Source organism: Glycine soja, chromosome 6 (assembly GCF_004193775.1).
Source record: "Glycine soja cultivar W05 chromosome 6, ASM419377v2, whole genome shotgun sequence".
Classification (NCBI taxonomy): domain Eukaryota; kingdom Viridiplantae; phylum Streptophyta; class Magnoliopsida; order Fabales; family Fabaceae; genus Glycine; species Glycine soja.
The window spans coordinates 38,749,863-38,772,806 of NC_041007.1; the positions used below are offsets into that span (position 1 = coordinate 38,749,863).

Consider the following 22,944-nt stretch of genomic DNA (forward strand, 5'->3'; position numbering starts at 1 on the left):
TAAATTTATTTCTCATATTAAAATCAACTTATGTATTTTAGAAGTTAAATTAAAGAACTTTTACAAAAGTTAAGTCCATAACATAATTTTAGTTTATTTCTTAAATAAAAAACTTAATTTTAGTTTATAAAAGAAAAAACTTCTTACTTCCGTATCAAATTAATGAGAGTACTAAAAGAGAAGTTTATCTAAGAAGAGTCATTGCTAAAGATGTAAAAGTAGAGAACCTGGTATATAATCTCACCCATTTGTTCGTTTATGAATCGAACAAATTAAAATATTTCACTTTTTATTCAACAGGACACTTTGGTTTAGGACACAATTAAACAGAAAACAATCATCAAACTAAATCAGAATTAGAAACTCCGAATCAATCTTAATAGGAGCACATTAGTGACATAAAAAAAGAAATCATCTTCTGCAAACAATACCATTTCCACTGTTGGCAGCACCAGTGCAATCCAGCACACCATATTCACTCTCAGAGTTCATCTTCTTCTCTGAACCTTCTCTTGCATCAAACAAACACACCCCACAATCAGCAGAAACAAGTGATGTGGTTCTGTACCTGTCTTCCCCTCCAACCACAGGCATTGCCACTCCCAACTTTGCAGGGTTCTGAAAATCTGGCTGATAAGTCTTTCCAAGAACCCCTTCAACTTTGTTAGACAAACCATGGAATTTGAACTGCACCTCCAAGTGAGCAAAGCTATCATCATCAGGAATTTGGTAATTATGGATTCTACTATCTTCCTTAGTCACAGGCACAACATTGATAGATATATCAGCAACTTCTTGGAGAGTTATGCTAACACTGTTCTTGCTTGATGTTCTCTCTATTCTAAGTTTGTTTTCTGGGCACTGCCATGTAGAGAGGAAACTATCAGGGATAACAAGTTCATTTCCATTGTGTGAGAACTTCAAGTGGTCAATTTCATCATCCCATGTTGGTGATGGGGTGGCCTCAATGGTGAACTGGTGAGAACCATAGAGGATTCCCAGTGCTTGAATCCAAGTATAGTCTCTTGTTCTTGTTGCTGGCCTTAGGCCGATGAAACGCGCGTTGATTTGGAGGTTTGCGTCTGATACTAATGCGAAATTCTCGTTTCTTCTTCCGTGAAAGTAGAAGACAATTCCGTCTGCTCCGACGAAACGGGGGTCCAGGCATGCAGAGCCACGGCCATTGCAATTTGGTTTGCGAGCTGTTGTCATGATTAAGCATAGGAAAGAAAAGTTGTTAAGCTTCTTCAAAATGGTAAATGTTTGGAATGAATCATCTCATATTGAAATTTTACATGATGTAAAAATTTGTATCAAGAGTGTGATCTCTAACAGACCATCTAACACACTCTTTTATGTCTAGGATTGACCATCTCAAGCGTGAAGTATAGATAATTGCAGGCTGTCTTATAATGATTCAAGTGGTCTAATGAGTCCAACAACATAGTTAGAATAAGGTCTAATGTCATATTAGAATTTGAGTTTGGGTCTAATTTAACTCAAAAAACTAATTTATAGAGTGAGAGTTATCCCAACTTGTATTTATTATTTTAACTATATCACTGATTAATGTGAGATAAGTGGTGAGTTTGAATTCTCCCGCTAACAAAAAATAACTAACTAACAACTAACGTTAATCGATAAAAAAAACTAATTAACATGAGATCTCTAGTACATAATTATGCAAAAATTTAACATGAAATGATCATTCTCAATTGAACGTATAGAATGAAGGATCTAACTCTTTCATGAGAAAATCAACTACTGTCGATATTAGATGTACATGCATGACAAATCATGACTATATTAGAATATCAATCAGTGATTTTCTCATTAACGGATGAGATTACTTACTTTACCCTTACTTTAGAGTAAAATTCTAGAATGGATGATCTTACTTTTGCATTTAGTTTCACATGTGGGAGAATCACAGTCAAGATTGCAGACTTTGGCTTTTGGGTCGGATGGTGATTGAAGAGGGCACTGAGAAGGGCATTGTACTTTCTTCCCAAAGCATGGACTTCTCCGAAAAGGGCAGGTTAGAGTGTCTTTTCCTGCAATGATTTTCATTTCACAGAATGCAAACAACAGCAGGACATACACTAAGCTATTCCTAATTGAGATCCCCATGGCTTTCCTCTGATACACAGGAAAGACCAATGTGATGTGAACTTGTGTTATATGCTCTATTTGGTTTATGACTATTTATAGAAGAATTCAGCAAGTGGTCATTTTTCTACTATGCTAGTAGTTGGCACCTATTGTTGCTTTCTTAAGTTTCATCTAATGTAAATCAATTCACAGAATGTGTCCAGGATGTATTTCTTGAATTTTAGCTACATAGTTTTTTCTTCTTGTCAATGCATTAACATTCACATTATTATATGGCAAGTGAACCTCAAGGGGTTGGCCCAATAGATGAAGACGGGGTCTCACATATATGTAACAAGTTCGAATACCGTTTTGTTTCTTTGGGGTGAGGTAAATATTCTTTTTTTTCTGGTGAAGTAGGATACTTTTCAGCAGAAAGTCAAGGACTAATCACTTGAGGTATGGAGATTCATTTAAGGAGTTGATTTCTTTCAACAAATGTTTTTTTATATGTACTGAGGATCGAATTGATGATCACATATTTAAAAAACAAGATTATCTCGATGATCATTTATTTAAGGAACAAGATTATGTCACACCTTATTGGTGGGTGAGGTAAATATAAGTTGTTCTGCAAACACTCTTTGATTTCGGATACTTTCCCTACCTTTGATTCGGACACTATTTCCTCTCCCTAAATTTTTCGAATAAAAATAAATATATTGCAAGTGATGGTTGACTAATTTGCCTTTCACTGAGGGCAAAAGCCTCACGAGTTGCGTGTATTGAGAGAAGAGTGATTGATCCCCCGTTAAGTCTGGTCTAGCCATGAGAAATGAGGGGAATTATGAATTTATTAGTGACATTGGAAAATGATCTCAATATCAATGACATTGCTGAAAACATAAGCAAAGTCTCTTATTATTTGAGGAGATCATTATTCTGACCCTTTCAAGATATTGCTTACTTTTGCATATTCCCTCAATTTTCAATTTCTTCACGTACCTCTGTTAACCCTTGCACACACTCCTTTTATATTTTGAACATGCGGGGCACATAAATCGCATTTCACAGAATTGATTAAGAAAAACGTTACTCAACCATTATCAGTTCAACATGGCATGGAAATGGCAAAAATACTGACAAGCAACGTGTGCTTAGTTAACACTTAACATTATGTGAGGTCCATAATTAGACTCGTATCATCTCAATCATAACTATATGACACTATTTTAATTTATTCATTTTTTTAATATAGGTATTAAATTTCTTATATATGTCTAATTTAACTTTTTTATTTCCCATATTTTATCTTTCTGTAATTTAATTTTATCACCTTTTTTATATTTATATAAAAATGCATATCGGCCTACTGCTAGGATCAATTATCCGCCTAGCTAACTTTATGATATGCCCTTATTCTGTCAGCCTAACTAATACAATCCAAGCCAAGGATTGAAAAAATGGATATTTCTATTTTCACCTTTTTTTCCCTATTCTCTCACTACTCACGTGGGTGACTTTTTTATTATTACAAAAATACTCTTTCTATGGAATTATGATTTCCTTGTGCAACATATACAGTGGAATGATGGTTTTGCTACACTTTTTTCACCTCCAAAATACATAACTAAATCATGATTTGTTGTGCTATCTAAAACATAATCATGATTTCATTGTTTTATGCACAACAAAAATATGATTTTGTTGTGCATAACACAACAAACTCATGATTTTGTGATGTATTTTTTCTTTTTGATTTTGAAAAGGAATTTGATCAAAAAATGAATATTTAATGTTTGATATTGTAATTATTGTCTGACACATGTACAACTAGTGTGTAGAGATTGATGTGGTGTGGATCGTTAATATTATGGGGTGAATTTGGACTGCTACTTTTTCTGCTTCATAGAATGACCATATTAATGATTATCTAATAAACCAACAATACATTCATAAAGCATATTGCAACTTAAACCATATATTTAGTTGGTGCAATCTAAACCATTGCTTTTTGTTAAACACAGTACAAAAAGAGTGTGATAATTGACTCGCGAGTGAATACTACATCATCTAATATTAAACATCAACAGTGGTCTGAGACAACTCAATCCATTGTGTTAATATTCAATGTATTGCTTAAAATATGGATAGAGTCCTTTCTGTTTTGTATTATGATAGTGAGATATCAACTTTTCTAAGGGGACATTAGAATAAGTGAGGACATATTGTTTGTTGTTTTAAGAAAAGAAATTAGGAATGCTATCAAAGGTAGCAAAATGTTGCTTGACATTTTTTTTATCGCCAACGTGTATATGTAGGTATGGTTGTGTTGAATACGACTGTATGGAACTTAAAGACAACCATGATGTGAGAAATATATTTTTCATCTTTTGGGAATTTTGTTCGGAAAGACCAATTGAGTTATATGAAACATTTGATCGATCTCTAAAAGAAATCTTTACCTTGGTACATAAGCCAAGAAAACTAAGATCTACTGAAGAGATACTTGCTCTGTTGTGTGAAACAATAGCGATAACTAGCTCTAAAGAAGATAAATCTATGTAGTAATGTTTTTTATTTATGAAATCTATGGAGAAGTGTTATTGTGTTGCTATTTTTAGGCTTAATACCCAATCTAGTCTCTTAGTTTATTAAAAGTGCTCAATTAGGTTCCTTTATTTTTTGACCATGCAATTGGGTCCCTTAGTTTTCTAATTTTACCCAATTGGGTCCTTTTTGTGACCTCTATCAAATTGATTAATGGAAAGTTACATGTGACACTTAAGAATATTTTTGTTTTGTTTTCAATAACGTGTACATATAGTGTCGGTTAAAAACTGTCATTATGTGCATCCAACAAAAACTCCAACGTTGTTGTCACTCCAAACCCTAAACACTTTACCTCCATGCTCCAAGCCCCTGCCGCTCATTGAACCTCACCACTACAAGTTGTCACCCTATGTTGTGTTAGATTTGAGATTTATTTTTTTAGATCTGGTTATTCACTAATGAATCGTTGATGTGGCACCACCACTAACATTGGATCGGTCTGCGAAGAGGGAATTGAGGATTAGTGATCGTCTCCACCTTTGAATCATGGAGACATAGCTAAAAGAAGAAGAAACAAAGGCGAAGCGCTGAAGCTGCATATCCTCGATGCCACATTTGTTGAGATTGACATTAGGTGTACAAGCTCACAAAGGTGTGCAGAGGAATAAGCAGATGTGAGGCCAGTTGGGTTTCAATTGGAGATGTGAGGTCGATTTCTAATTTTTGTTTACCAATATTTATTATTCAATTTTCTATTGAGATTATAAAATGTAGAAAAAAACTTGTGGAGGAACCATAAGATCCTTGTAGTGTTGTTTTGGGTTTGTTAAAGTTCATCATGTTGTTTTGGGTTTTGTTGGAGTTCCTCCTTATTCAATGGCTTTTTGGTTTATAATGAATTTTTGGTAAGTGATTATTGCTGATGCTTTTTTGTTTGTGAAACAAGAACATTGTTTTGGCATAAGGCAAATTCCATTAGGCATGAATCTTCAATCCCCCCTGATTGTGTTAAGTTGTACTCTATGGTTGAGATGATAAGAAAAATATTCGTTTTTGTTGGAAACATGGAAGCATGTGGAGTGAAATAATGGATGTTTAGGGAAAAATGGTGCATAAGTGATTGATGAAAAATTACTACACACCCGAGTTGAAAGATAAAATGGATAAAAGCTATTGGGAATTTTTTGGATTTTTTTTTAAAATTATAACAAATATAGTGGTGACTAAAAGCTGCGACTATATGTACAAGTTATTAAAATCAATAAAAATAATATTCTTTAAATGCCACATGTAACTTTCCGTTAATTAATTTGATGGAGGTGACAAAAAGGTAGAAATTGGATAAAATTAGAAAACTAAGAGACTTAATTGCATAGTTAAAAAACAAAGGGACCTAATTGAACACTTTTAATGAGTAAAATTAGAAATACTATATAGTTGGGCTGAAGGATAAAATGAATAAAAGCAATTATGAATTTTTTGGATTTTTTTTATAAAGATTATAACAAATATATTGATGACTTTTAGTCTCCACTATATGCACAAGTTATTGAAAGCAATAAAAATAATATTCTTTAATTGTCAGATGTAACTTTCCATTAATTAATTTGACGAAGGTGACGAAAAGGACTTAGTTGGGTAAAATTAGAAAACTAAGGAACTCAATTGCTTAGTTAAAAATCAAAGGGACCTAATTGAGCACTTTTAATAAACTAAGGGACCAAAATGGATATTAAGGTTTTTTTTTATTGAAATGTCTATAAAAGTGGTATTATGTTGTTGTATGAATTTAATGGAGAGATCGCTCTTTGTTGCATTACCAGGCGTGCGTTGTTTAAGCAGTTTGTAAAGAAATGACAATAATTTAGCCACAACATAAGCTATAAAATATAAGTCCACAAAAATAAAGTTGTGCATATAACCAAACAAGTTAAATACACAATAATAATAAATAAAAATGTCTAAAACAATTAACCATCTCTATGACCAATGCTATTGACCTTCCTCCTCTGTTTTTATCCCTGAGAGTTGCAACTCGAGGTTGAGCGTTCGTGTACCATCACCAACTCTTGTTGTATGAGTTAACGATTGTTTGTGCCCCCCTAATACAACTCTCAGATCCAACAATCTTTGCATAGTCCTTATAATCATATGGTATTGATCCTACAAAAACAAGAAATACATTTAATAATTATTTTTTTCATAATAGTTTAAACAAAGTAATAACAAACATTGTTTGCATTACCTCACAAGGGTAGTTTGCACTAGGCACATAATTTGGCATCTGATCATCAGGCTGAGTTTGTGGTTCACGTACAAGGCAACATGGTGCCCCTCCCTCCTCTGGCGAAATCATATATGGATGTGAATGCTTGTAATACGAAGCTAGGTAGTCGAAAGTGTAGGCCCATGGAGACTCAGGTGGCACAACCTCGCCCAAAGGCTCCACAAGTTGCTCCCACATGCCCCACGCTCGACTGCATTGGTGAAAGTGAGAACGAGGAAGTGGCAGGTGAGGAATCCCCTATACATATCCAACTGCCTCAAAACCCTTTCTTGAAGATACAACCGCATGCTTGTTCCACTCTTAATGTAGTACTATGTTTGGTCTATGAATTGTTTGACTTGCTTGTGTTCCTCATTCGGAGACCAAATGATATCATCCAGTGCAACTAATCGAGTTGCTCCCTAGTCCTGTCAGCCTTGCTAGTTCCTCTCAATGGCTTCCATTTAGCAGCAAGTGGCTGGTGCTGGTCATAATCAGTCAAACGCTCTCAAAAAACTAAGGTGGGCAGGTTCTTGAACACCTATGTCTGTAACACATCAAATATATATTTAGGAACAAAAAAAATTAACAAATAAACAAAAAAATATGTAAAAATAAATGTCTTTACCTTTAGTAGCATCATATAACCTCCACACTATTTGCTTGCTTTCAAGCTCGCATAAGAGAGATGGTCATACAGGTATGCCAATGTAGCTACTCCCTAATGTAGCTCTGAGACCACTAACTGTGACACTCTCTATCCCGACATACATATACTTAAGAAAAGCATATAAAAATCCATAATTTAATTAAATCAATTTTATTCAAATCATTGTTACCAAATAAAACTTATTAAAAACATCTCCGGCTCAAAACAAGACCGTCCAAAACTCAAAAGAATGCACTAAAGACTTAGCATGTGAAACAAAATGATAAAAATTACATGTCTAAGACTTCATGCTGTTGGATCAAGTGGCCTCAGAATAATTAAGAAGGGGGGGGGGTTGAATTAATTATTAATGAACCTTTACTAATTAAAAATCTATCCTTCTTAATGTTACTAAATTCAATTAGGCTTTTACTATAATGTTAAGAAAGTAAAGAACAGAAATAAAAACTTAACCAAAAGTAAAAGCTATAATTAAAGTGCATAGCAGAAATTAAAGAGTGTAGGGAAGAAAAATACAAACACAAGAATTTTATACTGGTTCGGCAACAACCCGTGCCTACATTCAGTCCCCAAGCGGCCTGCGGTCCTTGAGATTTATTGTCAACCTTGTAAAAACCTTTACAAGCAAAGATCCACAAGGGATGTACCCTCCCTTGTTCTCTTTGAACAACCAAGTGGATGTACCCTCCACTTGAACTGATCCAGAAGAGATGTACCCTCCCTTGTTCTCAGTTACAACAACCCAAGTAGATGTACCCTCTACTTGTACTACAAAGGATGTACCCTCCAATGTGTTAAGACAAAGTTCTTAGGCGGTTAGTCCTTTGAAACTTTGTGAAGGGGAAACAAAAGATATCTCAGGCGATTAGTCCTTTGAAATCTTTTGTTTAAGGGAAAGGGAAGAATCAAAAGAATTCTCAGACTGTGTCGTTTTGAATTCTTTGAAAAGGGAGAAGGGAGACACAAAAGAATTCAGGCGGTTAGTCCTTTGTTCTTTTGGAAAAGGGAGAAGAGAGACACAAAAAGAATTGAGGCAGTTAGTCCTTGTCGAATTCTTTTTGGCAAAGGGAGAAGAGAATGAAAAAAATGAATAACACACTTTTGTTTTCTGTGAAAGAACAAGGTTTGGAAACCAGAAAACTTAGAAAGCTTTTGGCAAAAGAAGAAGAAGAAGAAGTTTAAGAAGATGTTCAAAAAGTTGTGTAAAAAGTTATATCAAGTACATAAAATGCAAGTCAAGGTCTTGCTTTTATAGACTCTTGATTTTTATTCAAAACTTGTCATTGGTAATCAATTACCAAAACCATTTAATCGATTACACAAAGCATTTTATGAAAAGATGTGACTCTTCACAATTGATTTTGAATTTCAACGTTCAGATACACTGGTAATCGATTACCAATATATTGTAATCGATTACACCATTTAAAAAACAATTGGAACGTTGCAAATTCAGTTAAAAGCTTTTGAAATCAAACTTTGCCACTGGTAATCGATTACAAGAAACTGATAATTGATTACCAGAGAGTAAAAACTATGGTAACTTAGAAAATTTTGAGAAAAATTCTTTTGAAAAACAAAACTGTGCTATGTTTGTTTTTTGAAAATCTTTTCAATACTTCCCTTGTGAAGTCTTCTTGATTTCTTCTCTTGAATCTTGAATTCATCTTCTCTTGAATCTTGAAACCAAACTTCTCTTGATTCTTGAGTCTTCTTGATTTCTTCTCATGAAACTTGAAATTAACTTGATCTTGAACTTGTTGACTCAATCTTGAAATCATTCTTTGGGGTTTTTGTCATCATCTTTGTCATCATCAAAACTACTTGAATCAACTTGATTCATCATCATGAAGCTTGCTTCTACACATGTAATTAATATAGAACCTCATATCCCAATGTCACATCCTTGTTGGACAAGTGGCCTCAAAAATTTTAAGAAGGGGGGGTTGAATTAAGATTTCATTGACTATTCCTAATTGAAAATTTCCCCCTCTTAGATATTCCCTAGATTCAATTATTTCTTTAATTGTAAGTTACTTGAATAACAAATAAGGAGAAGTAAACTTAAAGAAATATAAACACAACAAAAAGTAAAAGAGATTAAGGAAAGAGAGAATGTAAAACTGGATTTATACTGGTTCGGCCACAACCCATGCCTATGTCCAGTCCCCAAGCAACCCGCTTGAGATTTCCATTATCCTTGTAAAATCCTTTACAAGCAATGAACCACAAAGGTCTTCCCTCCTTTGTTTTCAGTGATTACAACCAAGAAGTTATTCCCACTTCTTACAATGAACCCCAAGGAACGTTGGTCCCTTGTGTTCAGTGATACCAACTTTTTGTGTCCAGTGATCAACCAAGAAGCAAATCCTGCTTCTTGCAATGAACCCAAGGAACGTTGGTCCCTTGTATTCAGTGTTTGCAACCAAGAAGACCTTTTCTTGAAATTAGTCACCAAGAGTAGGTCTCTTGAAAAACTTTTTGTTAGAATGGAGGAGAGGAAGAAAAATAGAATTGCACAAGTTTTTGCCCAATGAACTTTTCTTGACAAAGCAAGTGTTGAACAAAAAATCTTAGAAAGATGTTGAGAATTAGTGTTAATCAGTCTTTTGAAATTCGTGCCATGGTCACATATTTATAGTCATTTGATGGCTCTAGAAGAACCATATTAAAAATTGTGACTCTTGGCAAAAACTAATCACTTTAAAAGTTGTGACTCTTTGACAATTTATTTTTCAAAACCAGTCACTGGTAAAAGTTGTGACTCTTGGTAATTTTTCAAAACCAGTCACTGGTAATCGATTACCATAATGGTGTAATCGATTACATAATTTATTTTATCAAAAGTTGTGACTCTTCATGTTGAGTTTTGAAATCCAATGTTCAAAAACCACTAGTAATCAATTACAAATATTGTGTAATCGATTATACTATTTTGAAAATATTTTGTCACAAGTTGTGACTCTTGAGATTTGAAATTCAACGTTCAAAAACATTGGCAATCAATTACATGCCCATGGTAATTGATTACTACTTTATAAAACTGTTTTTGGTTTCTGGTAATCGATTACTGCCTTGTGGTAATAGATTACCAGAGAGTACAAACTCTGGTAAAAGATTTTTCTTTGAAAAATTCTTTTGGACAAATTGTGTTATTCAATCTTTTCTTTGAAAAATTCTTTTTATACTTATCTTGATGCTTTTTTTGAGGTTCTTGCATATTTTGAGTCTTCTCTTGAATCTTCACTTGAATCTTCTTGATTTCTTTAATCTTGTTTAAATGTATCTTCTTAAAAATCTTTAGCATCATCAAAATAATCTTGGAAGCTTTGCTTCTACAATCCTATCAGAGCATTGTGTTCTAGTGTCCTCTAGCATGAGGTTCTCCATAGTCATCCACCTAACCATCTACTCCCACAAACACAAAATTTGAGATCATCACAAGATCCAAATACAAACAATACACAAGGAGTGAGTTATCACATGTCTAACATATAAAGAGAAATGGGATAACATAAATATACATATCATATAAATTAAATATAGCTTACTTTAACACAACTCATGTCCTTCCACCACTTATTTCATGATAGAACATCTCAACACTACAGTTCTCACACATTTTGACATCATTCACGTACTCAAGAATCAAAACACAATATCACTCAACCAATCATTATCGATCAATACACAAGTGTTATGCAACAAATATACTAAGACACAATCCTATATGCAATGTGGTACCATGTTAGTGAAAAAGCTCGTCAGGTGCCTAGGAGTACATGACAAGACAGACTACACACTGGTAAGTCGCGTCACTCTCACTAAGTAAAATCATAAGGAGACCAGTCAGAGTCATTCTGTTTTGCGAGAACGCTCCAACCGTATGGGATCAACATAGACTTCAAGGAACATTCAAACCGAGTGTATTTACCCCCAAGGCCTACATTCTAAAGAGTCAGTCAGAGCCTCTCCTTCCTGATTCAGGTCTAACCCAAAAAACATTTTAGCACGCAGACTCTATCTATGAATTGTACAAAACAAACGATTCCTCAATTGTTCTCAAAATAATTTTAACTCATTGCGTCTCAAAGTGATTAAACTTGAGAACAATTGAGGAGTCGTGTGTTTTGTACAGTTATCACAACTCATAGAGGATCCCTACACAACTCATGCATTATATACATGTCACACTAATATTAATATGTTATGTTCATATGATTAAACCCTTCAAACAATTTCACGTAATCATATCAAAATCATAGGTAAAAAAAATGAAAACACCAAGAGCACTAAATTTTATCAACCAATTTGCATCAGGGCATCAATTGGCCCGTCAAATACAACAATTTCATAATTATAATCATAAAGGAAGAATCACAATACAATAAACATCCCAAAATAAATCCCAATTTAATCCTCTAAGGATCCCTACACATGTTCATCCTAACCCCAATTGTGATAAACTCATCTTTTACCTCTAAGGGGCCTCACGTGTGTAGTCCGGTAGTGATAGCGGCAGTCTCTAGCGGTTCCATAAGATTCCTCAAGTTTTTCCTCTAGTTGTTCTACTAGGATTTCCAAGTGTTAGAGAGAAGGAGATGAGATTGAAGCCTCCATTTCACTGTCTTCGTGTGAGGGATATTTCTCTCACCATAGACATTATTTCGCAAATCTCATCATTGGGGATGTGTGAAAGTGAGTTATGAACTTGGTGTTCAAATCTCACGACGATCCAATGGTTAACAAGTCTAAGATTGCAATTTTACTGAGATAGATTTGAGTGTATGTGGGAAAAAGAAAGCTACATGCGAGGGGCATTTCTCTCACCTCAAACATTATTTCTTTAATCCCAATGGTAGAGATGTGTGAAAATGAGTTTTGAACCTCATGTTCAAATTTTATAATGACTCAACCGTTAACGAGTCTGGGATCATAGTTTTACTGATATAGGTTTGGGTGTATGTGGGAAAAAGAGAGCTACGTGCGAGGGACATTTCTCTCATCGCATATATTATTTTGTAAATCCCAATGGTGGGAATGTGCGAAATGAGTTATGAACCTGGTATTAAAATTTCACCACAATCCAACTGTTTACAAGTCTGAGATCGTAGTTTTACTGGGACAGGTTTGAGTGTATGCGGGAAAAAAGAGGATTTTGGGAGATGGAGAAGGGAAAGCGAATTTCAGAGAAAGAGAGAACGTAAAGACGTATCGTAAATGTAAAATTGACCTAATATGTGTCTATTTATAGTTAGGGTACTCTCAGCCAAATTTACTCTACTTTTGATTTTATTTTTTATAAAAGAAACTTTATTTTACTCCATATCAAATGAATATATAAAATCTTCTTTTTATATTCTAAGAACATATATTTATTTTATTTACCTTAAAACTATTATTTTAATTAATAAAACTATTTTTTCTTATTTATTTAATTACAAAAACCTCATTATTTTCTTAAAACTCTATTTATTTTTAAATAAAATTATTTTTAATTTATTTTATGAAAAATGGGATGTTACAGGTATGCCAATGCAACTACTCCCCAAGTGTGCTAGTGGCAGGTAGGTAGATTCGTTGAGGTATTGGACGTAGGAAATGTATACATATGTCGAGTTCTTGTTGGTGAATATCATACTACCAATCAAGTGAATTATATAAGTCCTAGAAGCTCATACATAGGAGGACCTAGAAGCAATATGTATGTGAGATAGGTCCTCCAGTCAGGTCAAGCATACACTTGGTCCTGCTGACATCACAACATTTGCCTCCTGTTGCATTGTAATGTTGAGCTTAGTCATTAGCAAGACTCTAATTGCCAAATTCAACTCTTTTCATTGTTGACAGATCCATACATGCAAAATTACATCATCCTTATAGGACCGAAGCAATGTCAAATGAATAGGAACTCCTCCAAATGGCGATCCAATGGTTCGATAGGTGAACGATACTTATGGTTCTACCTCAACATCTGACACCTCAATGTCAATAGCAACATCGTATGCATATTGCTGCTATTGTCATGCACATCATCGAGCCTTTGCATCACAACGTGCTAATGCAATAACAAGTCGATGTGGAGCTAGCTTAACAGGCTCACCAACATCACCCCCTCCCTCTAATGTGAGATCTTCTCCAGCAACATATGATGTCTACTTTGTACAAGCCATCGAATATTTGAAAAAATAATAATGTAAAATTTAAAAATTAGCAATAAATATTTAAATTAAACAAAATTTTAAAACTATAAAATTGTGATACGTTAAAAATTAGAAATTTAAAATAACAAAATAAATAAATTAACAAAACATTAATTTAAAAAATAATGTAAATTTAAATTTTCACAAACATATCATGTATTTAAATAAAAATACTACAAATGGAAGCACACTTTCATTGTGCAACTTGCCACACCTATAACGAAAGTCTGTTTTTTTTTTTTGTGTTTTTATATCATAACAAAATCATAATTCTATTTAACATTACATAAATGAAAAAAAAAACTTGGTGCGAGTGAAGAAGGAGAAGAAAGGGAAAGAGGAAGACGAGGAGGTGAGAAGTATGGGGAATGGGGTGCAGCGGAAAGGGAAGGGGAAAAGGGAGGGGTTGTAGGGATAACTAGTAATTTCAAAATGTTAAGGTGAGTAACGACTCCCTAAATATATCCCAAGAATTTGCGAAACCCAATAACCATCTCTTCAATGTTCCAACAAAAACCCTACTCAAAGGCATTGTTTTGCGCACCCAACAAATTACTGGTGCACCAAACACAACATGGGTAATTTTAATATTGCCCTTCCTTAAAGTTGATACGGATTGCAAATCCATAAGGCCAATACGAAGTCAATTTGTATCGGGCTTACGAATTGTTAATCCGTATCGGGCTTAGGGATTAATAATTGGTATGACTTAAGGATTCACAATCCATGTCTTTATAGAAGGACAATATTGAAATTGTCCATCTTGTGCTGGATGTACCAGCAATTTGTTGGATGCGCAAACCAATGCCCCGAACTCAAACGATACAATTAATTGGTGAATTTTATGAAATGTTTAATATAAAAAAACCTGCCATCAATCCAATTAAATAGGTTAATATTTAAAAATTGGATCTATCAATAAAATAATAATCAAGAGGTTTAACTTAGTTGGTTGAAAAAAATATATAAATTATTGTAAATCTTTGATACTAGTCTATGATTCATAGGGTTAATAAAAAAACTCAATAAATTAATAATGCTATCAATTTTCAATTTATAATTAAAAAAAGTGAATAAATTAATAATGTTATCCCGTGAATATTTTGGGCCTCTCTTTCATTATCTCTTTTGATCATGAGTCAGAAGTAGAGGACAACCAATGAAGACAGCTAGCAGAGTCCGCTTTATTCTTTGTTTGATGCCTATATATATATATATATATATATTCTTTGTTTGATGCCTATATATATATATATATTAGAAACATATCTGTTGAATGATATGCTTGAAGATAATTAATATTATCAAGTATTGGGGCTGGTCATTATCGTATTGTTTGTGGCTTTCCAGGAATATTAATGTTTGAACATTTTATATGTAACCAAATAAAAAGAATAATATTAACTGCTTTTAGAAACGAAACTTTTGTTGCCTTTAATCAACAAAAATAGACTCTGTTTTATATGCATTTAGAGATGTGTATACCTTTGGTTTGGCGCAAGAGTGTGCCTTGTACGAGTTTTCTGTTAACTCTGAAACAAACGATTCCCTGAAACAAACGACGCCTTTATGTTTTCATGTACTATGTTTCATCTGTGAGACAACGGGAGAAAAATGACATGAGTAGGTCCCTTTGCTCTTTTACCATTTTTATATTTATTGGCTGAAGACAGCAAAAAGGTACCATTTTATATAATGACGCAATTATCTTTATTTATATTATAATCTTTTTTATTGAGAGCATTTATGTTATATATATATATGTATATATATGTATATATATATATATATATATATATATATTACTTTTTACATAGTAAATAAGTGAATAAAAAATTATATTTCTTTCCTTTCACTTTTTTGGTTGAGAAACCTAAACATTTCCCTTGTCATTTGTGGTGAGCAGTTTAGTATCGACTTAAAGTTTGAACTTTTTCTATGAAGTATATCTGCAACAAAAATAATATGAGATTTTGATACCCAAATAATTTTGTGTCCAATAGAATTAGTACCTTTAACATTGTTTTTTTAAGGGTGCATTTTAATTTGGAATATCTAGACTTAACAGACAAGTCACACTAGTCTATAGCAGATTGTGACTTGGAGGATGCTGCCTTTCCTAAGCCTAAGCCAAACTTGCCAAACTTATCATGGGATGATGGAATTTTAAAAACATAGTTAGAGTGTTTGAACTTTCAATGAACTTCCTGAAGTCTTTTGTAAGATATGCTACCTCCTTTCTTAGTCTTTTAATTGTGGATAATTCGTCTGTCTTATTAGCTTGGCTTAGACTCTCTTTCAGAGTCTGAATTTTCTTTTTTAGAACTTTATTTGATTTCTTCAGTTTAATATTTTGGCAAATAGATATTTTATATTTTTTTATACTTTTTGCACTAAAAATAAATAATGTAAGAGTTCTGAAGAAGAACATCATAACATATCCTTTTCATTGTCTAATAAAGCAAGCAGTGAAAGAAATTTTAAATTCAGAACAAGTTTTTATCTCAACTTTATTATCCATGTCAGCCATTGTAAAAATATTGGCTTGCTCATCATCAGAAAAGAACTTCCATTGAGTTGGAGTAGGTCTATCTTAGTCATAGTGTATCTTTTGATGTTGTTTGATAGTTTCAAAACTTGAAGTTCATTTTTTTTTCATAGGATTCAATATATCTTAAAGAATCTTTTTGAAAAATAAATCTTTGATATAAAGAAATAAATAAAGTTTTAAATGTCATCCTTTAATGTTATATACTTAAACCTACATTCTTTTAATATTTTAAACACAAAATTACAAAAAATGTTTGATATCGCATAAAAAGGTAACTTTTTAATTTTTGTATTTATTTACATATAATCAAAATAATTAAGAACTCTAATTTATTTTAAGACTCAAATATTTTTTGACTCAATATACATTAATTATGATATAATTTAAAACTTGATTATACTTAAAACTCTTTATTTCTCTTATGTGTTATGTATGAATTAAATCCAATTTTTTCTCCATATAAGTTTAGTATGTGTTAATTTTATTTTTTTATAAACAAAAGTAGGTGAGTTATCTTCAAAGGTTCACCGAGACTGAACAAACCTCACAACTCAAGTATTTATAAAAAGTATTTACAAATTACTTTTAACGAGATCCTCATATTAATAATATCAACAGTGAAATTTAAATCCATATCTATTCTTGTGATTTGCCCATTAACTCAACCACAAACACATTTAATTGGATACCGAACCATATTTAAGTCTATATCCGTACACACAGATATGTTAATTTAATTTGGCTTGACAAAACATATTTCTTTTTTATATAAACTTCACAAAACATATTTAACTCTATATTCGTACATACATATATTAATTTGAGTTGTCAAATATGGTTGGCATCTACTATATATCAGAACCGACACTATTACGTGTAGGGGGTATCTTATACTTTATTATTCTAATAATATTATTTTTACGTTCACTATTCACCGACAATATTTTCTTTACGGCATCAAATCCTGATAATGTATTTCCAAATCAAACTTACTATATACATTTTGTGAAAATTTAATATACACAAGAACCTATCCTTCACTTAAAGACAAAAGCATATTTCATGCACTTTTGTCCATGAGATGGTAAAGATGCTCTCCTTTATAATACTATATATACACATATCAATACATGCCCCTGTGTGAAAGCACGTAGATTAGAGCCATGATAAAGGAATTCAACACCCAAACTGAGGTTAGTGTGAGATTGGAAGCCCTCTGGGCAGTTCTGTCCAAGGATTTCGTCACCGTAGCTCCAAAGGTACTCCCCAATATTGTGAAGGATGTGCAAGTGATTGAAGGTGATGGAGGGGTTGGTACAATCCTCATCTTTAATTTTTTGTCTGGTGAGTGTTTTTATTATATTTTTTAAGAGTTTAATCTGTGCTATTATCAAAAGTTGTTGGTGTAGTGGTTGATACTTGAACCTTTTAATCAAGGTCCAAGATTCCATTCTTGTTTGGAAAATAAAATTGTAATTAAGAAATATCACTGACTTGAAAATAGATGGAGCCTATATAGAAAGAAGATTAGTTAAGTATTAAATAAAAGTCTTAAATACTTATGGGTTACAACAAAAGAATCTACCATTCAATATAATTTTTTATATTGTTAATTAGTCAATCAAATTATAGGCAATATAATTTTCAAAATAATTATTATAAAAAACAATAAATTTATAGTACATAAAAATTCATGATTTTCCATTAAAAAAATAATTCATGATTTATAATTAGATATTAATATAAAAATACTTTACATGTTCATAACATAAACTATTCAATCTATTTACAATTATATTAATTTTTGTTATATATATCATATACAAGCTTCTTGTTTTGTTTAATAATCTAATCATTCTTTTCTTACTTTTTGGGAAATTAATCTTAGATGTGTCCCCAAGTTACCAAAGGGAGAAGATCACAGAGTTTGATGAAATTTCACATGAAATTGGGCTGCAAGTGATTGAAGGAGGTTATCTGAGTCAAGGATTGTCATACTACAAGACAACTTTTCAGTTATCTGCAATAGGAGAGGATAAGACTTTGGTCAACGTGAAAATTTCTTATGACCATGAATCCGAGATAGAAGAAAGGGTCAAACCTACGAAGACATCAGAGTCAACTTTATTATATCTTAGGCGTCTAGAAACATATCTGTCGAATGGCGCTTGAAGAAAAATGTAGTATTTATAAAAATAGTATATTATATATGTTTTATTTTATATTTTAAATAGAATAATGTATGGATGCTTTTACTATTTCCCAATAAATATTTAGAAATAAAAATAAATATACTATTATCCTAAACCCAACATCTCCTAATATTGTAATATCAATTATGTGGCGCTAGTTGTTCTATCTTTTATGTATCAAAAAAGTTGTTGATCTATCTTTTTTTGGTACTTGATTTATCTTTGGCTTTGAAGAATGTTTTACTATTTTCAGACCGTAAATAACATTAACGTTGATTGGTTTTCTGAATCATAATTTGAACTACCTTCAATGCACAATTTCGAATTTCAATACATAAAATAAAGAAAAAAAAATAATATATGTTGCGCTTTGGTACTTGATCTATTTTCGGCTTTGAAGAATGTTTTACTCTCAAAGCAACAATTGGGAGTGTGTTTAAAGAATTTGGATAAAAATTGGGAATAGTTTTAAGAATTTGTTGTTTTAAAAATAAAAATACCTTTTTTTTTTTTATAGTTTTAAGCTTTTAGTTGATATTCAAACATTAACGAACTTATGGTAACCAATTGAGAAAAATTGTTTTATTATTATTTTTTACTTTAAAACCTATTTGGAATGTATGAAGTGGTGTGGTGAAAGTAATGAGACACTGAAATGAAGGGAGAGTTGAAAGGTTTGATTATTTGGTACATATGAAAGTGAGCTAAAAGTGGATACAAATGTGTAGGTCCCATTAATAAACTCTCCTAAAAAAATGAGGTGAAAAAAGACAATGTAATGTACAATAAAAAGTAAAAAAAAAAAAAAAGAGGTTTCAAACACTCACCTCAACATTAGGTTATTAATTTTTTTAACAACACAATAACACAATCAATAACATTTCTCATTTCTTGCAAACGATTCTCCCCATTAACTCTGCAGTCACTTTAGTGACCTCATTCTGATGTGAATTTTGCTGCGAGAAGACATAAGCACAATTTGGAGAAAGCAAAGTGGTGGTTCTGTATTTGTCCTCTCTTCCAACAACAGGCATTGTTACACTAGCCTTTGCAGGGTTCTCAAAATCTTCCCTATAAGTCCTCCCAAGCACTCCATCAACCATAGGTGACAATCCAAAGAACCTGAATTGAACTTCCAAATGAGCAAAACAATCATCATTAGGTACTTGGTAGTTATGAATTGTGTCATCTTCTTTTGTCACTGGCACCACATTCACCAAGATTTTAGCAACATCCTCTAGTGTGACTATGACATTGTTTCTAGCATCTACTCTTTCCAATTTCACATTTTTTTTTTGTGGAGAGTGCTAAGTGGAGAGAGTGCACCCTCAGGGAGAACAAGAGGTTGTCATTGTATGTGAATTTGAGATGGTCCACATTTTCACTCCATTGGGGTGTTTTGAGGGCTTCAAGTGAGAAGGTTTTCGAGTTAAAGAGGATTCCAAGGGCTTGAATCCATGTGTAGTCTCTGCCTCTACCTTCTGGCCTGTGTCCAATGAAGCAAGTGTTGATTTGAAGGGTTCATTGCTCTTTTCATGGAAGTAGAATGTTAGACAAGTGACCTCAGATATCTTAAGAAGGGGGGTTGAATTAAGATATTGCAAACTATTTCCCCAATTAAAAATCTATTTCAATTTCAATGCAAGTTACAAGTTCCCTTAAAATGAACTCTTAAATAATGATTCAAATAGAACAATTTGAATATAAATGTAAATCAATAATAAATAAAAGAGTTTAAGGGGAGAGAAAGTGCAAACTCAGATTTATACTGGTTCGGCCACACCCTTGTGCCTACGTCCAGCCCCCAAGCAACCCGCTTGAGAGTTTCACTATCTTGTAAAATCCCTTTACAAGTTCTGAACACACAAGGACAATCCTTCCTTTGTGTTCAGATTTCTTTACAACAAGAGACCCTCGGTCTCTCAATCCCCTTTGAGAATTTAGAAAGAAGAGAATAATAAATCTCTCTTGAAAGAGATAGATTGTACAATCTGAGCACTCAATTAATTCCTTATTGAATTGCAAGTGTATTGGCCAAGGAATTCTTAAGAGGATAAAATGTTTTTGCTCTTTGAGAGAATAAGACTTTTTGTTATGAAAAACTCTGAGCAAATTCGTGTTTCAAGTCACATATAAATAGACCTTTGGTGGCCATGTAAAAACCATTTGAAAAGATGCGACTCTTAGAAATAATTTTCTGAAAATCTCCTCTGGTGATCGATTACAGGATTTGTGTAATCGATTACAGGTTTTAAAATTTGAATTAAAACGTTTATTAACTGCTAGTAATCGATTACCAATATTGTGTAATCGATTACATAGTCTAAAATTTGAATTCAAATTTTAATAGCTGTTGTAAACCATTTTTGACCACTAGTAATCGATTACATTCTCTGGTAATCGATCACCAGAGAGTAAATCTCTTGAAAAAGACTTTTTAACTTAAATTTCTTGGCCAAACCTTTTGCTATTTCAATTAGGAATTCCCTTTCTAAAATACTAGTGATCTTCTTGATGTTGTATCTTGTATTCTTGAATCATTGTCTTGAATTAAACTTGAGAAGTGCATTTTCATCAAATCATCACAATCATCATCAAAACATCAAAGACAAAGGCTTTGCTTCTACAATCTCCCCCTTTTTGATGATGACAATTTAATTTCTAAAATCAAGATACAAGTAATGTATATGCATGATATATTGCGTTCACTCCCCCTATGTTTTGGAATTGATGATCACTTGATTTCTAAGCTTTTTCTAAGCTTCTATACCACCCCATTTCTCTCCCCCTTTGGCAACATCAAAAAGCCAAAGTTCGTGGGAATCAATAATAGATAATATAATGAAGTGGACAAAGATCAATCATAAGTCATAACCAAACATAAGCAAATCATAAATAAGTCATAACCAAAATATAATCCAAACAGTCATAATTCAAAACCACATAAAATCTAATCATAAAAGACTAAAGTCCAAATACCAAAAGATAAATAAAGTGCAGAAAATGATAACCTAAATATCATAGCCAAAATACACGGCTTATAAGAAAAAGAAAATTATAAACTAAACTCTAAAAAGGTGGAGGTGGTGGTGGAAGATCGAAGCTCTGACGAATATAACCCACATCTTCTTCAAGCTGTGTGAGACGGATATCCATTCCGGCAAAGCGATTATCCAAAGAATCAAAACGTTCACCAACATAAGTACGAAGACCTCGTAACTCAGAAAGAACTTCAGTCATAAGGGCTGAATCATCTCGTTGAGAAGGAGGAGAATGAGTACGCTCATCTTGTGGAGGAAGTGCATCTTTCTTCAGCCATTGACCATTACGATCCTTACGGTATCCAAATGAAGTGACTGCACTGGCACCTATAGCAAAGGAACGCTTGACTTGAACAAAAGGTTCATCATCAAGCGGAATTTGAAAATGAAGGAGAAACATAGTGACCAATTGAGGGTAAGGAAGAGGTGCATTGGCCCGTAATGCCTTATGCATTCGATACTGAACCAAGTGAGCCCAGTCGATCTGATGACCGGTAAGGAAAGCCCACATCAAGATCAAGTCCTCCTTAGAGGCTTGAGCCAAATTTGAAGACCGGGGAAGCAAAATTCTAACAATAATATAGTGCATGATGTGATTATCAAATGTCAATGATCCGGCCAGCAATCTACCGGTCATTTCAGCCTGGTAATTACAAATCATACGGTGAGCATCATGACTAGAATAATCAAATTTCTAGTCATCAACAATGGTGCCCTCAAAAGGTGCACCTTGACTGGGTAATTTTGTCAAAGAAAAGAACAAAGATTGATCAATGATCATGGAAATACCATGCACCTCAGAAGAAATAATATCATCCTGAATTTTTAAATTTCTGTAAAAGACTTTGACAAGTTCAGGATAGTAAGGCAATTTTAAAGACATGAAGTCAATCAAGCCAGAGTTTTGAAACACTTGATAACAGTCAAATGTCTCATCATTGAAGAAATCTATGTCTAGGTACTTAGGGTATAAAATGATCCTAGAAGAAAATTGAGAAAGATACCGTAGACGTTGATCATCTGAAGAAAACATAGTAGATGATCTTGGAGATGATAAGAAAGGATGGATAGGTGCTGTGGATGCTTTAGATGGTCCGTGGTGGCGATGGCCAGCAGCAGCGGTGGTGAAGGATGATCCTTTTCGCTTCTTCGATGATTCTGCCATTTGATGATGTTTTAGTGAATTTCAATCGGTGAAATCGAAAGAGGAGTGAAAATGAGGAAGATTGGGCTTTACGGGACGTGTTTTGGTGAAGAATTGAGGAAGATATGAGGATTTGAAGATTAGGGATGAAGGAGGCACGAGGAAGAGAGTGTGGCTTTTCGTAGATATTTATAGAGGAGGACGAGATGTAATCAATTACAAGGTGTGGTAAT

General features: G+C 33.1%; 2 protein-coding genes and 1 pseudogene across 2 annotated transcripts; 1 reads left to right on the forward strand and 2 right to left on the reverse strand.

Annotated features, from left to right (window-relative positions):
* Nucleotides 1-205: 205 nt before the first annotated feature.
* On the reverse strand, nt 206-2,195 carry LOC114416910. Its single transcript, XM_028381951.1, has 2 exons — nt 1,899-2,195; nt 206-1,202 (listed from the first exon to the last, which is right to left on the reverse strand). The coding sequence occupies exons 1-2, from the start codon at nt 2,128-2,130 to the stop codon at nt 412-414; spliced, it is 1,023 nt and encodes a 340-aa protein (XP_028237752.1). The 5' UTR covers nt 2,131-2,195; the 3' UTR covers nt 206-411.
* A 15,261-nt stretch (nt 2,196-17,456) lies between these two features.
* LOC114416911 (phytohormone-binding protein CSBP) lies at nt 17,457-18,723 on the forward strand. Its single transcript, XM_028381953.1, has 2 exons — nt 17,457-17,678; nt 18,223-18,723. Exons 1-2 carry the CDS (start codon nt 17,498-17,500, stop codon nt 18,504-18,506), a joined length of 465 nt encoding a protein of 154 aa, XP_028237754.1. The 5' UTR covers nt 17,457-17,497; the 3' UTR covers nt 18,507-18,723.
* Nucleotides 18,724-19,173: 450 nt separating this feature from the next.
* LOC114416205 lies at nt 19,174-22,732 on the reverse strand (annotated as a pseudogene).
* Nucleotides 22,733-22,944: the final 212 nt, after the last annotated feature.